Source organism: Phyllobates terribilis, unplaced genomic scaffold (genome assembly GCF_046119375.1).
Source record: "Phyllobates terribilis strain yellow unplaced genomic scaffold, ASM4611937v1 Scaffold_3__8_contigs__length_932513732, whole genome shotgun sequence".
Lineage (NCBI taxonomy): Eukaryota > Metazoa > Chordata > Amphibia > Anura > Dendrobatidae > Phyllobates > Phyllobates terribilis.
The window spans coordinates 731598740-731613360 of NW_027362763.1; the positions used below are offsets into that span (position 1 = coordinate 731598740).

General features: G+C 40.7%; 1 protein-coding gene across 3 annotated transcripts in view; it reads right to left on the reverse strand.

Moving 5' to 3' along the window:
• FSHR (follicle stimulating hormone receptor) overlaps positions 1 to 14621 on the reverse strand; it is a 307547-nt gene that overhangs the window by 9654 nt on the left and 283272 nt on the right. For all 3 annotated transcript variants that reach the window (XM_073672099.1, XM_073672098.1, XM_073672097.1), the window contains one exon: positions 4624 to 4812. In XM_073672099.1, coding sequence (XP_073528200.1) covers positions 4624 to 4812 — 189 coding nt within the window. The remainder of the gene's footprint in view (positions 1 to 4623; positions 4813 to 14621) is intronic.

The window sequence follows — 14621 nt, forward strand, 5'->3', positions numbered from 1 at the left end:
AAATGAAGAGTTATGCACTTAGGACAGAGTAATTTTATTGCTGCATATACGTTAAATGGGAGCATACAGAACAGGAGAAGAACTTGGGTATTATGGTTACAAGTAAGCTGAGCAGCACTACTGAATGCCAAGCAGCAGCCGCAAAAGCAAACAACTTGATAGCCCTATGTAAGTATGTAACATGCTTCGAAGTTTCCACATCTTCTTCATCTTGCCCTGATGAAGAAGTGTGTAAACTTTGAAATGCATTGACTTAATAAAAAACTGCAAAGCTGCCTGTGTAGACCTGAATTCACAATTTTATTTAACAACAGCGCGGATCATCCACAATTCTCCCTTCCTCTGATTTCCTAATTATTTTGGTACATCTCTCAGCTGCTGTTCGCTACCGAAAGAAATGCAATCCAGTCTGGACTAAAGCGAATATGTATTGTAATTTATGCTACTTTTGAGGTGTAAACTATAATGAATTACCCAGGCATGTTTGACCATACCCCTTCCCTTTAAGCCCTTCCTACATTAAAAAAAGTTGGTGAACAGGCCGAGACTGCCATAAAAACACCAAAGTCACTGCAAATGGAGTACAAATGTTGAGTAATTTCAAACAGTTGTACATTAGAATTCTGGCAAAAACTGTTTGATGAATCATGGCCATAGTTCTAAAAATACAGGAATTACATGCCAGGTTGCCATACATTAGGGATTGTCCCTCTATCAGAACAATGCATTTAATCTATATGAGCTTTTAGGACATATGGGCATAAAATGTAAAAGCCCCTTTATAATCTGGAGCGAAAAAGAGCTCCTGCTCCTGTAGTGGTGGACATGACTATACATTAACTCCTACGATTAGATGTTTCAGTTGGCAGTCATCTAGCTTCTCCTAGCATCCCCCCAAAAAATACTGCTAAGGGTTAGAGAGGCTGAATAAGAAGCAGTCAACAGATTTTTGTGCTGACATTATTCTAAGATGTTGTTGGCAAAAAGTAACAATCCTTTTGGAGGCTGAAATTGTATAACTCAAAGATTCAGCTAATGAAAAATAGCTATCACTGTCAGTTCCATCAGACACTAAAAGGAGCGAGTACACATGTGACCATGGCTTAAGTTAAAGGAGTTTTCCACTTTCTTGAAAATGGACCCCAAACAATCTAAAATACCTAAAATAACAAACAGAGCAGAGACTTACTCTCCCCTCCCCGCTGCTGCCCTGTTCTTTATGTTTTGTCTAAGGCAGCAATCTCACACAGACAGTGTGCATCATCGCTGTAGCCAATCATTGAGCTCAGTGGCTGTGCCAAGATACAAGCCACCGTTTGGCTTACTGATTGACTACAGTAATGATGCACACTGTCAACATGATATCACCACCTTAGACAAAATATTAAAGAAGCCCTCCTCCTCCTCCTATCAAAGTTTTTATCCTCTTAATATATTGCATTCATCATATTATATGGCACTGTGTAATTACAATTGCTCATTTTGCCTTTCTACTCAGCTAATTCTTCTCTCTTTCATTTGGTGTATGACATCACGAGATTAAAAACTGACTAGCTGAATCCTTTCAAGCTCTATGTAGAAACAAGAGGTCAATCTTCCCTGCATGAGTCATTGCAAAAGTCCCTGATAGGAGGGAGGAGTGGAAGAGCTGGGTCAAGAGTTGAAGAGGGGAATCATTTTTGCAGTAAAAAGAGACTTCCTGTTTCTACATAGAGCAGAGAAATAAAATAATTAGCTGGGTAGAAAGGCAAAATGAGCAATTGTAAGTACACAATGCTATATAATATATGGATTTCAATATATTGAGAGGATAAAAAACTTTGATGGGAGTGCTTCTTTAAAAACCGAGCCAACACTCGACCTGGGGATCTGGGAAGAAGAGGTAGTGATGGATGAGTTCCTGCACTGTTTATTAATTTAGGTATTTTGGAACATTTGGGGTCCATTTTCCTGAAAGTGGAAAACACATTTTATCTTTCCTGGAACCTTTAATCCTTTCTGGAACATGACATCGGAACACACACTATGTCTAAGGACTGAAAGACCCTGAAACGAGTAATTCAGTGAATACTTTCTCCTGTGTTTTAACACCTTTATGACCTTGGACGTATGATCAAGGTCGCCTCCCCCTGTTTGATGCAGGCTCCGGCGATGAGCCAGTATCTTGTCCAGCACATGACAGCTGATCTGATCACCCCCTTTTGTCCCATTCAAAATAAAACAATTAAAAAAAATAAAAAAATACACATATTTGGTATCGTCGTGTTCAGATTTGCCCGATCTATCAATATATTAAAATAATTAATCCGATCGGTAAACCGTGTAGCAAGAAAAAAAATCAAAACACCAGAATTAAGAATTTTTTTGGTCGCCGCAACATTGCAATAAAATGCAATAAAATGTAAAAAAGTCAGCTCCATGTGCAAAAAATAAGCCCTCACCCAGCCCCAGATCAAGAAAAATGGAGACGCTACGGGTCTCGGAAAATGGCGCAATTTTTTTTTTATTTGTCAAACTTTGGATTTTTTTCAATTAAAAAGAATCTATATATGTTTGGTATTCAAACTCGTAATGACCTGGAGAATCATAATGGCAGGTTAGTTTTAGAATATAGTGAACATGGTAAAAAAAAAAAAAAAAAATCTATTGTGGAATTGCACTTATTTTACAATTTCACCTCACTTGGATTTTTTTTTGCCATTCTACAGTACGCAATATGGTAAAAACAATGGTGCTGTTCAAAAGTACAACTCGTCCTGTATAAAAAAAAAGCCCTCACATGGCCATATTGACGGAAAAATAAAAAGTTATGGCTCTGGGAAGAAGAGGAGCAAAAAACAAAAACGCAAAAACGGAAAAACCCAAGGTGGTAAAGGGGTTAATATGGCTCGTGCATTATTTTATCAAAGAAGAAAATGTTTGATGATGATGGCTTTCATCTTTGTGTGCTCGGGAAACCTTTTCTAATGGTTGTAAATACATAACCCCCAGTGATTACATATTTATAATCTATGCAGTGATTAGGCGATAAGTGTCTTTCAGGAGCCAAACCCTTTAAAGGCTACTTGACTTTTTAGGATTAAAGAGGTACAGTAGCTCTGTTTAGACAAATTATCAACTTATAACTGGATACAAGATAATTGTTAAATCAGTGTTGGTTGGGCAACTAGAACCTCAACTAATTACCACAACTATGTGACAGGAATCCCATTGCCCCATAGTTGCAAAATTGTGGCCAGGAAGATTTGAATTGAGTGACTGATTTGTTAAATGTTGTCTTTTTTTCCATAACCTATGCAAATAGTTCAATATTAGGGTCCACCAGGCTTTGACTGGCACACAGGAGAACAGGAGAATCCTCCGGTGGGCCACCACCCTCTTACATGAGCAGCACTTGCCACAATATACTTGAATCTCTATGTACAGACAGAGGCAGCATCTTATTCATATAACAATCTACCCAGTTCATTGTTATATAAATTTGTGATTGAGAATAATGTCACATTTGTATATAGTTGAAAAATGGGGCCCTGGAGTTGGTAACTGGTGGGCTCTTGGCACCCCAGTCTGACACTAAACTATAGTAACAACAGATTTTGGTAAATATAAAGTGGATTTCCAAGGAAAAAACTTGCTATATGTAAAAATATCAAAATCCACAATAACATCACATTATCATGTTATCACTGCAGGGAATCACTGGGTTTATCTTCACCCCTGACCCCAGTGATTGGCTGCAGTGTTCATGTGATGTCCCCACTACAGTCATCTCAACAAAAACCAAGGGCAGCAGTTGAAAGCAGGGGCTGGAACAGAAGTTGATTTCATCATTTTTTGAAGCAGCAAGCCTTTTCCATAAAATAGATGAAAACAGGAAAATTCCTTTAAATCCCAGTGCCTGTATTTCTTTTCTTTACATTTTTCAATCTGAATCTCAATGTTTGTGGGTGGTTCATAAAGTTTAATTAAAAACATAATGGCTTATATATTTGGTAATACAATTTCTTAATTTATTTAAATTTATATAATAGTATACTAATATCAACTGAGCTAGGGAAAAATATATAGCAAAGGTAAAATATCACAGATTCTATGATACAGCCTGTAATTTTTCAATGACAGACAGTTGGCAAAATCCACAGTTTTCAGCACATAGGGCACTTTGTCTTAGTAATATTGTGAATGGCAGATTCTATGCGTTATATATCTATCTATAGCATGTTGAGCCACGACACTGAAAAATGACATGAAAGTTCCAGTAGCATAACTCACAAGACCTCAGGTGAACGCAGTTCCTATTTCACACACAATTTATTTTAATTGCCTTTTCCTGGGCCCGTATGTTCGCAATCAATACTATACTGGAATCCTGCATGTCATATTATTAAGTTAATAACATGGGAGACGCATATTGTAATTTCAATGCCTGAGAACAAGTAGTTCTAATTTTGTACAGTACATATTTCCGTAGGTTACCAGAGGTTAGCATGCATGCCGCCATGGCACTTGGCCTTTTAAAGAATATTGTGCAAACCCCACACTGTCCATATGGCCTTGGCTTGGTCAGTGTTACAAAATATCATTATCGATGGATATTTATTTTCAAAGCTAAAAACAACGTACCTTTTTTGTTTTTTCCAGTTTTCGAAAGCACAGCAATGGCTCGGGTAAGTCAGATGCGCTTCAATAAGATCCAAAAACTTTTCCAAAGGAGGGAGCTTTTTCAGGTTATAAGCATGATTAGCTATCAATTTCTTAATGGGATCCAATCCGTCATGGGGTAAAGAGCTGATCTGGGTTTTTGAAATATCCCTTTAAAGAGAAAATCAAACATATTTTTATAAAGAAGAGCATTTCTTTTTGTAAGATGCAATTAATCACCAACAGACAATATCTGGGAACCTCCAGTACTCATTAAGTTTCTGTTCACATCTATATTTCATGATTTAAAGGAAACTGGGTAGGTCTCCTAACAGTCGGAAATCACCACAATAGAGGTAAATATGGGCTGTATGGTGGCTCAGTGGTTAGCACTGTAGACTTGCAGTTTTGGATTCAAATCCCACGCAGGACAATATCTGCAAGGAGTTTGTATGTTCTCCCCATGTTTGTGTGGGTTTCCACCGGGTTCTCCGGTTTCCTCCCACACTCCAAAGACATACTGATAGGGAATCTAGATTGTGAGCCCCAATGGGGACAGAGACGATGATGTCTGTAAAGCACTGTGGAATTAATGGCGCTATATAAGTGAGTAAAATAAATAAATTCATTAATTAATATGCTGTTTACTTTATTTTAATTACATATTTTATGTGCGATAGTAACATGTCTATGTTTTAACCCCTTTCAGCAATGGCCAATTTCCATTTTTTCCGTTTTTGCTTTATCCTCCCATAACGTTTAAAATTTTCCATCCACATAACCGTATGGGGTCTTGTTTTTTTTTTTTTTGCGGGATGAATTGTACTTTTGAATGACACAATTCATTTTATCAAGAGCGAAAAAAAAATAAATGCCTCGAAATTGCAAAAAAAAGTGCAATTCCACAATAGTTTTTTGTGTCTTTTATTTACCATGTTTACTATAAAATTGACCTGGCAATATGATTCCCCAGGTCAGTATGATTATACAGATACCAACCATGTATAGTTTTTGTTATTTAAGTGGTGAAAATAAAAATTCGGAAATTTGTATAAAATTTTTTTGCCTGTGTCATCATTTTATGAGACCCATAACGTTTTCAATTTTTAGTCGATGGAGCTGTGTGAGGGCTTATGTGTTGTACACTGAGCTGAATTGTATCTAGTATTTTGGGGTAGATACAATGTTTTGATTGCGTCTTATTGTATTTTATTGCGGTGTTGCGGAGGTCGAAAACCATCATTCTGGCTTTTTAGTTTTTTTTTCTCTTTACGCCGTTTACTGATAGGATTAATTTATTTTATATTTCGATAGATTGGACTTTTATGGATGTAGAGATAGCAAATATGTGCATTTTTTTAAATTATTTTTAATGGGGGAAGCGAGGTGATTTTAATTTTAATTTTTTTTCATAATTTTAAAAACATATTTTTCTTACTTTCAACTACCCTTGTTTGTCCCCTTAGGGGACTTAAACCTGCAATCATCTGATCGCTTGTGTTATACACAGCATTGTTATGTATTAGTCTCCCATGAACACCAGCTACAGGCTGGCTTTCACTGGAGTACCATCATGATGAGTATGGAGGTCTTCAATAGAGCCGAGGCTGTCATGGCAACACATCGGCGCCCCGCAATCATCTCATGGGTGTGCTGATGGGTGCATAGAATGACGCGCTACCCTGCCGGTGTGCATTTAATGCCGCTGTTAGAAATTGACAGTTAAATGGAAATTGAATAGGTTAATAGCTCCGCTCCACTTGCGGCTATGAGAGGCACATGATGGCTGATTAAATCAGTCATCATTTGCCAGAAAAGATGTGGACTCGTATGCTGACAATGTAAGGGACACGACATATGACATAACTGTGCATCATATTGTGGGAAGAGGTGAAAAAAAATTTTTTAGATCCTGATTCATTAAACAGTTTGTGCCAGAATTCTGTAGTAGCTGTGCAATTATTGTAAGACTGAGTTCACATGATGTGGTTTTAATGCATTTCCACACCAGTTTTTTTGCCCCGGAAACACATTAAAACTGCTTGGTAATAGGTCTGCCATCTAGAGCAATGATAATCTGCATGTGCTGTGCACATGATATGGAAATTTCCCTGCTGATTATCTTTACGGCACAAACCGCAGCACAACCAATTCTGACCCCTTCCGCGACTACTAATATCAGCCCCCAGCAGTCGGCTTTCCCTCTGCTGGTTTTAAAAATGATGCGGAAACCCACGCCATTTGTTTTTTAATTTTAGTGCCCTTTGTGGCTTTGGCTTTGCGCGCATAATTCAGACGTAGCAGCCCTTTGGACGCAAAGTTTTGCTGCGTCTATTGAATGCAGGTAAATCCACATGTGTTCACTGAACCATGCGGATTTTACCGCATTCTATACATTCTAGTGGTCAAATTTCTGTTGTGGACACTAGTGACTCCGCAAGAGAAATTGACATGCTGCTGTCCTGAAAGACGCGCCACATGTCAGTGTCCATGGGTGATACGCAACCTCTGATTCACGCATAGTGGACATGGGATTTCTAGAGATCCCATCCACTATACTGTAACATCTGGACGCTGCGGGTTTGACGCTGTATAAACATGCAGCGTCAAACCTTCAGCAGTTCCTGATCGTGGCCATGTACCCAAACTCACCTGCAGCATGTCAATTTCTGTAACGGACACGCTAGTCTCCACTGCAGATTTTGACCAGTTGAAGTGTCATTATATGCGGTGGATTCACATGTACCGACAACAAAAGTGCTGCATTACAACACCACGTTTTGGACTCAACATAAATAAGTTGTGTCCAAAGCGCTGCTGAGTGCTGATCAGGGCGACGTAGCAGCCAATGAACCAGCTGTGAGATGTTATTTAATGGCCAGGGAAATGTTTGCCTAGTTGGCACCTTCCCAGGCTAAAAAAACAGCTCACAACAGTAGCATAAATTACATGAATAGAAATGCTAATGAAGATTGGGAGAATGGGACTAGCTGACACCCAGCTCTTTTGTTTGGTTATGTCAAGGCGTCGATCAGACTTTTTCATGATCAAACAAAGTAAAGAAACACACAGACACAGTGTAAACACTTTATTTGAAATACAGCAGACACATTCTTTAATCATTTAAATGAACCAATATACTCACCCTAGTTCTTATGGTAATACAAGGGCTTAAGCAATGTCCCACCAACTTTATTTAGCTCCAAAAATTATTCATTCATGTGCAAAAACGCTTAAAAAAACGCATGTAAAAACGCGTCAAAAACACATGTAAATCCGCATGCATTTTTTTCTGCCTGAGAGAGGCAAAAATGCTTAGGAAATTTCTGCTTCAATTCCTGAACGTGTGCACATACCCTAAGACTTTTGGCACTTTTATGCCAGCTCCTTCAACTTTTTTAAAAGTGGACCAATCCTTTTGGGGAGTGAGCATTGTTGAGTGTTGCCAAAAAATTCATCATGGTTTACACCACTAAACTGGCATAAAGTGTGCAAGAAATGTACTTTAGTTTAACTGTAAAACATTTTTCACTTCGGCACACGGCAACTGAAAGATGCAGCAAATTCAATAAGAGTCATGGCCTCTTAATAATTTTGACTCATATTACTCCAACAGATCTTTTATCAAAATTGGTGAGAAAAACCTGAGTCTTAATGAATTAGGGCCTTAATCTGAAGCTGGACATATACAAATGAGTCAGGACTACTCTGGTGGGGCATCGCTATCCCCAGACTAGTCCAGCTTCTGATTCTCTAGTCACTCCCCCAGGGCGTTATTGACATCCTCCACACAATTCCAATTATAGTAGGACTCCTAAAAATCTTCCCTAATGGTGGACCTACCATGGCGGGGAATGTTTTGAGGATGTTATTAATGTCCATAGGGTAGGAGTAGTCTGAAGGAAGTGATGCTCGGTCAGGCTAGTCCTTATTCATTTGCTTGTGCTATGCTACAAATTAAAAGTTCATTTTTTAAAACATAGAAACATTACTGTGGCAGGACTTTATTAGAATGCATCATTTGGCATATATAATGTTATAATAGTGGTTTTAAATAGTTTGGGCACCTGACATTTTTCCCACATGAAGGGTTTGACTTTTTTCGAAAATGGTTAGTATGGAAACAAAAGCAGTGATTATCACCTTACTGTTCCCATTCCAAGGCTTCCTGTTCCCCCATCAATCTCTACTTTCTGATGCAATATATGCAAATTGCCTCTTCAGAGAAAAAGAGTACTTGAACTTTATAGCGCCACCTATTGGAAGCAGCAATCCTACAAGTCACAATTGACCCTTGAACGAGTCTTGCAATATGACTTAGGATAAAAGCCAAATCAGAATCTCAGTTTGCAGACATCCTCACACAGGGAAATCGGAGCAGAAGCAGATGAGGAGAGTCACCGTTCTGGTCAATGATCAACTGAATAGTCATTTCCTGCATGCTCAAGAGGGACCAGAAAATAGAGACCAGCAGGAGACCCGTGAAGTGTCAAAATGGGAGTGGTGGGGAAATTATGCCAAAAGCATATAATTTTGGCTTCCATCTGATCTGTGAATGTTATGTTATACATACGACAAAAAATGTACAGCCTTTTCAGTACAATGATAAGTTTTTCTACAAAGTGAACCTATCGCTGTATGACATTGATCAGAGGCATCTGACTGATGCATTTGTCTGAAGAGAGAGTCTGTCACCCCTAAAACTCAATTAACCATTTATACATTTATATCAGGAACTTACCCCTGTAAAACCATACTTCTAGTATAGATTTTACTTAGTTCACATAAAAATAATTTTATGTGTGCAGGTACGTTCTCATACCTCACCTGACGGGATATATAGGATCACACAGTATCAGGTGGCCAGTGCTGAGAGGAGAGATAGATGAAAACACGCACACTGACACTGCCGGAGCCCAATGGTATGAGCACACAGTGTCAGAGTACACTCTCAATCCCCTCTCCTGTCAGCATAAGCCACCCAATACTGTGTGATCCTGTGTTCTGCGACAGGAGAAGGGGTGAGAACGCACCTGACAGTGTGTGCTCGGCTCCAGCAGTGTCAGTGTGTGCAGGGACTAGGATTCAGGCTGCACTCCAAAGCGAGTGCTGTCAATCAATATAACGGGAGATATAGAGGATTGTAATGTAGAGGGGGAGAATGGTGCACTGAGCTCTTTGCCACATCAAGGGTGAACCAAGGGCTCCTCATTTACATAATCAATAAAACAGTTTTTATGTAAAATTAAATATGGGCAGCACAGTAGCTAAGTGGTTAGCACTGTTTCTTTACAGCACAGGGGTCCTAGGTTTAAATCCCACCAAGGACATCTGCAAGGAGTTTGTATGTTCTCCCTGTTTTTTGTGTGGGTTTCTTCCTTCTTGTCTGGTTTTCATTAGTAAGCAGTAATTTATCACCAACCTACAAAATCTGTAAACCCCCAGTACTCATTAAGGTTCTGTTTACATCTATATTTCATTATTTAAAGGAAACTTGTCAGGTCCCATAACAGTCAGAAACCACGACTATAGGATTAAATATGGGATTAAATATGGGCAGCACGATGGCTCAGTGTTAAGCACTAGTGACGAGCGAGCACTAAAATGCTCGGGTGCTCGATGCTCAGGTCGAGCACATTGGAATACTCGGGTGCTCGACCCGAGTAACGAGCCCAATGTAAGTCTATGGGAAACTCGAGCATTTTTCAGGCGGCTCCCCCCGGCGGTCTGCAGAGGGCCTAAAAATTGCCCAAATCGATGGGAACAGTGCACAAATGACATGGGGGAAGCACGGGGAAGGCCCCTGGAAGCATTTCTGACTCCCAGGTCACTTCTGTCAATAACGTTGTCAGAGGTATTACGCCACTTTTACGGACTCACAATAAAACATACCAAAACTAAACCAAAATGGATTTTCCTGGGAAATATGTTAAGGAACATCCTTTCCAGGGTAATGACTTGTATATAAAGCAAAATAAATAACCAAAAACAAAAATCCTCCTCCACACCTTGGGCTATGTTCACACAAAGCGTTTTTGATGCGTTTTTTGCATTGCTTTCAACCATGACAAATGCATTCATTTATGAAGGAGGGACTCTGAAAGTCACAAAGCCTATTTTTATAGGGCCATCAGGCAACCTTTAATATTCTTAAAGGGCCAGCAGTCGGCCCTCACTATTCTTAGAGAGCCATCAGCTGGCTATATTTTATTGTTCTCATTACTAAAGAGTGGGTCTCCTATACTGTTATTGCGTATGCAGTGAGTGGCAGGGCTGCCAAAATTTGGACGCACTTCAATACCACTTTGAAAATTTGGATGCACCCCAATAACTCTTTGAAGAGACTTAGAGGAGGGCCTCCTGAAAACAATGTTCCCATTATTAGGAAGTGGGTCTCCCATTGTGTTTGCCTATGCAGTGAATGCAAGTTGTGTCTCTCTCGGCTGTACTCCTTGGTTGTCCAACGAAATGTGACCTCTGCCGCCAGCGTTTTCAGATGGGAATTTTTTTAATAGTTTCGCAACAAGGGACTTCTGGTAAAGCCCCATTTTTGCAGATCTGTCCGCCTCAGGAATAAGAGATATAAAGTTCTCCTTGTAGCGTGGGTCTAGAAGTGTCACCAACTAGTAATGACTGTCACCCAAAATTTTGAGAACGCGAGGGTCATGGGTGCCAGACTACTAACAGGCAAGACTTCCGTGTCCTCACCAAGAGGTTGACCGACCATGCTCTCCTCCTCCTCTCTGTCCTCTCGCCATCCACGCTGAACAGATGGTATGGCAGTTGTGCAGGGAGTACCGTCTATAGCACATGAAACTAGCTCCTGTTCTTCCTCCTCCTCTTCCTCATTTTCCCCCAATCAACATTGGGATGAGATGAGGCTGGGCTGTGTGTAATCACCCTGTATGGTTCCTTGCTCCTTCTCATCGTGCTCCTCCTTCAATGCATTCTCTTTGATTGTGAGCAGAGAGCATTTCAGAAGACAGAGAAGTGGGATGGAGATGCTAATTATGGCATCATTGCCACTCACCATCTTGGTGGAGTCCTCAAAGTTTTGGAGGATGGTACATATGTCTGACATCCATGTCCACTCTTGAGGTCTTATGTGTGGAGTCTGAACTGAATAACGACTGCCTTGTTGATGCTGGTACTTAACAACTGCCCTCTTCTGCTCACAAATCCTTCCCAACATCTGCAGTGTAGAGTTCCAATGTGTGGGGACATCACATACCAGTCTGAGCCGGAAGCTGCAAACGCTGCTGAAACACGGCAAGGGCGGCGGAAGCTGTAGGTGACTTTCTAAAATGGGCACACAGGCGGCGTACTTTAACAAGAAGATCCGGCAGCTCCAGGTAGGATTTGAGAAACCGCTGAACTACGAGGATAAGCACATGGGTCAGGCATGGTACGTGTGTGAGCTTGCCTCGCGTCAGAGCCACCACCAGGTTCCGGCCATTGTCACACACGACCATTCCTCGCTTTGGTTTCAGTGGTGTGAGCCACAGATCTGCCTGCTCTTTCAGAGCTGTCCACAAGTCTTCAGCATTGTGTGTTTTGTCACCTAAGCATATTAGCTTCAGCAAAGCCTGTTGCCGCTTGGCCGAGGCAGTGCTGCAGTGCTTCTAGCTTGTGACTGATGTGTTCATTTTAGAGATGGAGGCTGAAGAGGAGGAGGAGGCTGAGGAGGATGAGTTGCAGGAGCTGTAGACCATGGGGGCAACCCTGATTGACCTATGGCCCACAATCCTTGGCGTCGAGAGGACGTGTTCCGTCCCAAGGGCCGACTGGGTCCCTGCTTCCACTATGTTAACCCAGTGTGCCATCAGCGAGATGTACCATCCCTGCCCACAAGAACTTGTCCACAATGTCAGTGGTTAGGTGGACTTTCCCGGTAACTGCATTGTTGATGGCACGGCTAATGTTTTGGGACACGTGCATTATCCGCTATCCAACCAACAACCTTTTGACACTGCTCTGGGTTCCATAGTGGTGTGCTGCGGTCCCCTAGGAATTGGGACAGGAAGGTCGGGCGAGAAGATGTGGGTATTTGCTGTGGCACAATTTCAGCTTGCCCACAGCCTTGTCCTCGGCCTCTGATTGCACCATCACCATCAAGTCCAGTTCCCCGTCCCTTGCCACGTGCCTTGCCCATTTTAAATGGAGGACAATATCTTCCACACTTACTACAAATGACTGAATTTGAAGCAAACTTATATGTTATCCGTGTGACGGAGAAAACACAGTTTTAAATGCCTGGCCTGTAGGTAACAATTTTGAACAGCAAACCGGTGTCAAAAACTTCGCAGACACAATGAAAAAAATTTGAATGGAGGCCAAAAATGGCAGTATTTTCTGAAAACATATATGTGATCTGTGTGACAGAGAAAACACAGTTTTAAATAGCTGGATTTTTAGCGCTGTAATATGGAAAGGACCTGGCTTTATTCTGCAGTGCCAACAATCAAATGCCGCAGAAAAACGGTGTTCTTTGGATTGCTTTTTAAGCAAATAATGAGGATTAAGATCCAAAAAAAAAGTATTTCTGGCCCCTGAGACCTGGGCCTTTGTCTAGAAATATCTAACAGCAGCAGAAGGCAGAACTGGAATGGAGCCTCTTGTACTATATGCACTGCAGTCAACTTTATACACTGCCTGCCTCTATACACTGTCTGCCTGATATCTCTGCAGATGGATTAGTCCTCAGAAGAACTGTTTGTTGAGATGGATATGTGTAATGTACGGGTTTTATCCCTACACTACCTAATACACAACCAAATCTCTCCCTAGCTCAGCAGCACCTCTCCCTACTCTGCCTGATTCAGGAGTGACTGTGACGAGCATGGCGGCGCCAGGTCTGATATAGACCTGATGACGCTGTGCGGCCAACCAATCACTGTAATGCCACAACCACCATGGCTGCGGCATTACAAAGAGTGGCAGGCAATCCCTGCTCTAAAGAGCGCCAAACATGCAGGGAGGGGACCCGAGCATCCGCCCGAGCATCTCGCAAGTACTCGGTGAGCTCTGAGCATCTCGAGTACTGAGATGCTCGGGCGAGTACCGAGTACTTGCGAGTATGCTCGCTCATCACTATTAAACACTGGAATCTTGGATTCAATGAGTTTGTATGTTCTCCCTGTGTTTGCCTTGGTTTCCTCCAGGTTTTCTAGTTTCCCCTCACACTCCAAAGACATACTGATAGGGAATCTAGATTGTTAGCCCCAAAGGGGAAAGCAATGATAAAGCGCTGCAGAATATGTTTGTGCTATATATAAGCATAATAATAAGTAAATAAAATCTACTCTTACTCCCTTTAACTGTAAAGTGAATGCATCTGTAGATTTTGTTGTATGAGTTTATAGTTACTGTGAAGCAATTCTAATATTCAGCAGAAGAAACATTGATAAAATGGAGAGCACCCAAACTGTAAACTATAGCAACATAGTAGCTATAAGAGATTTTATAAACTTGCTAATCTCTGATTTAAATCGATTCTATCTCATGTACAGTACAGACCACAAGTTTGGACACATCTTCTCATTTAAAGATTTTTCTGTATTTTCATGACTATGAAAATTGTACATTCACACTAAAGGTATCAAAACTATGAATTAACACATGTGGAATTATATACTTAACAAAAAAGTGTGAAACAACTGAAAATATGTCTTATATTCTAGGTTCTTCAAAGTAGCCACCTTTTGCTTTGATGACTGCTTTGCACACTCTTGGCATTCTCTTGCTGAGCTTCAAGAGGTAGTCACCGGAAATGGCTTTCACTTCACAGGTGTACCCTGTCAGGTTTAATAAGTGGGATTTCTTGCCTTATAAATGGGGTTGGGACCATCAGTTGTGTTGTTCAGAAGTCTGGTGGATACACAGCTGATAGTCCTACTTTATAGACTGTTAGAATTTGTATTATGGCAAGAAAAAAGCAGCTAAGTGAAGAAAAATGAGTGGCCATCATTACTTTAAGAAAT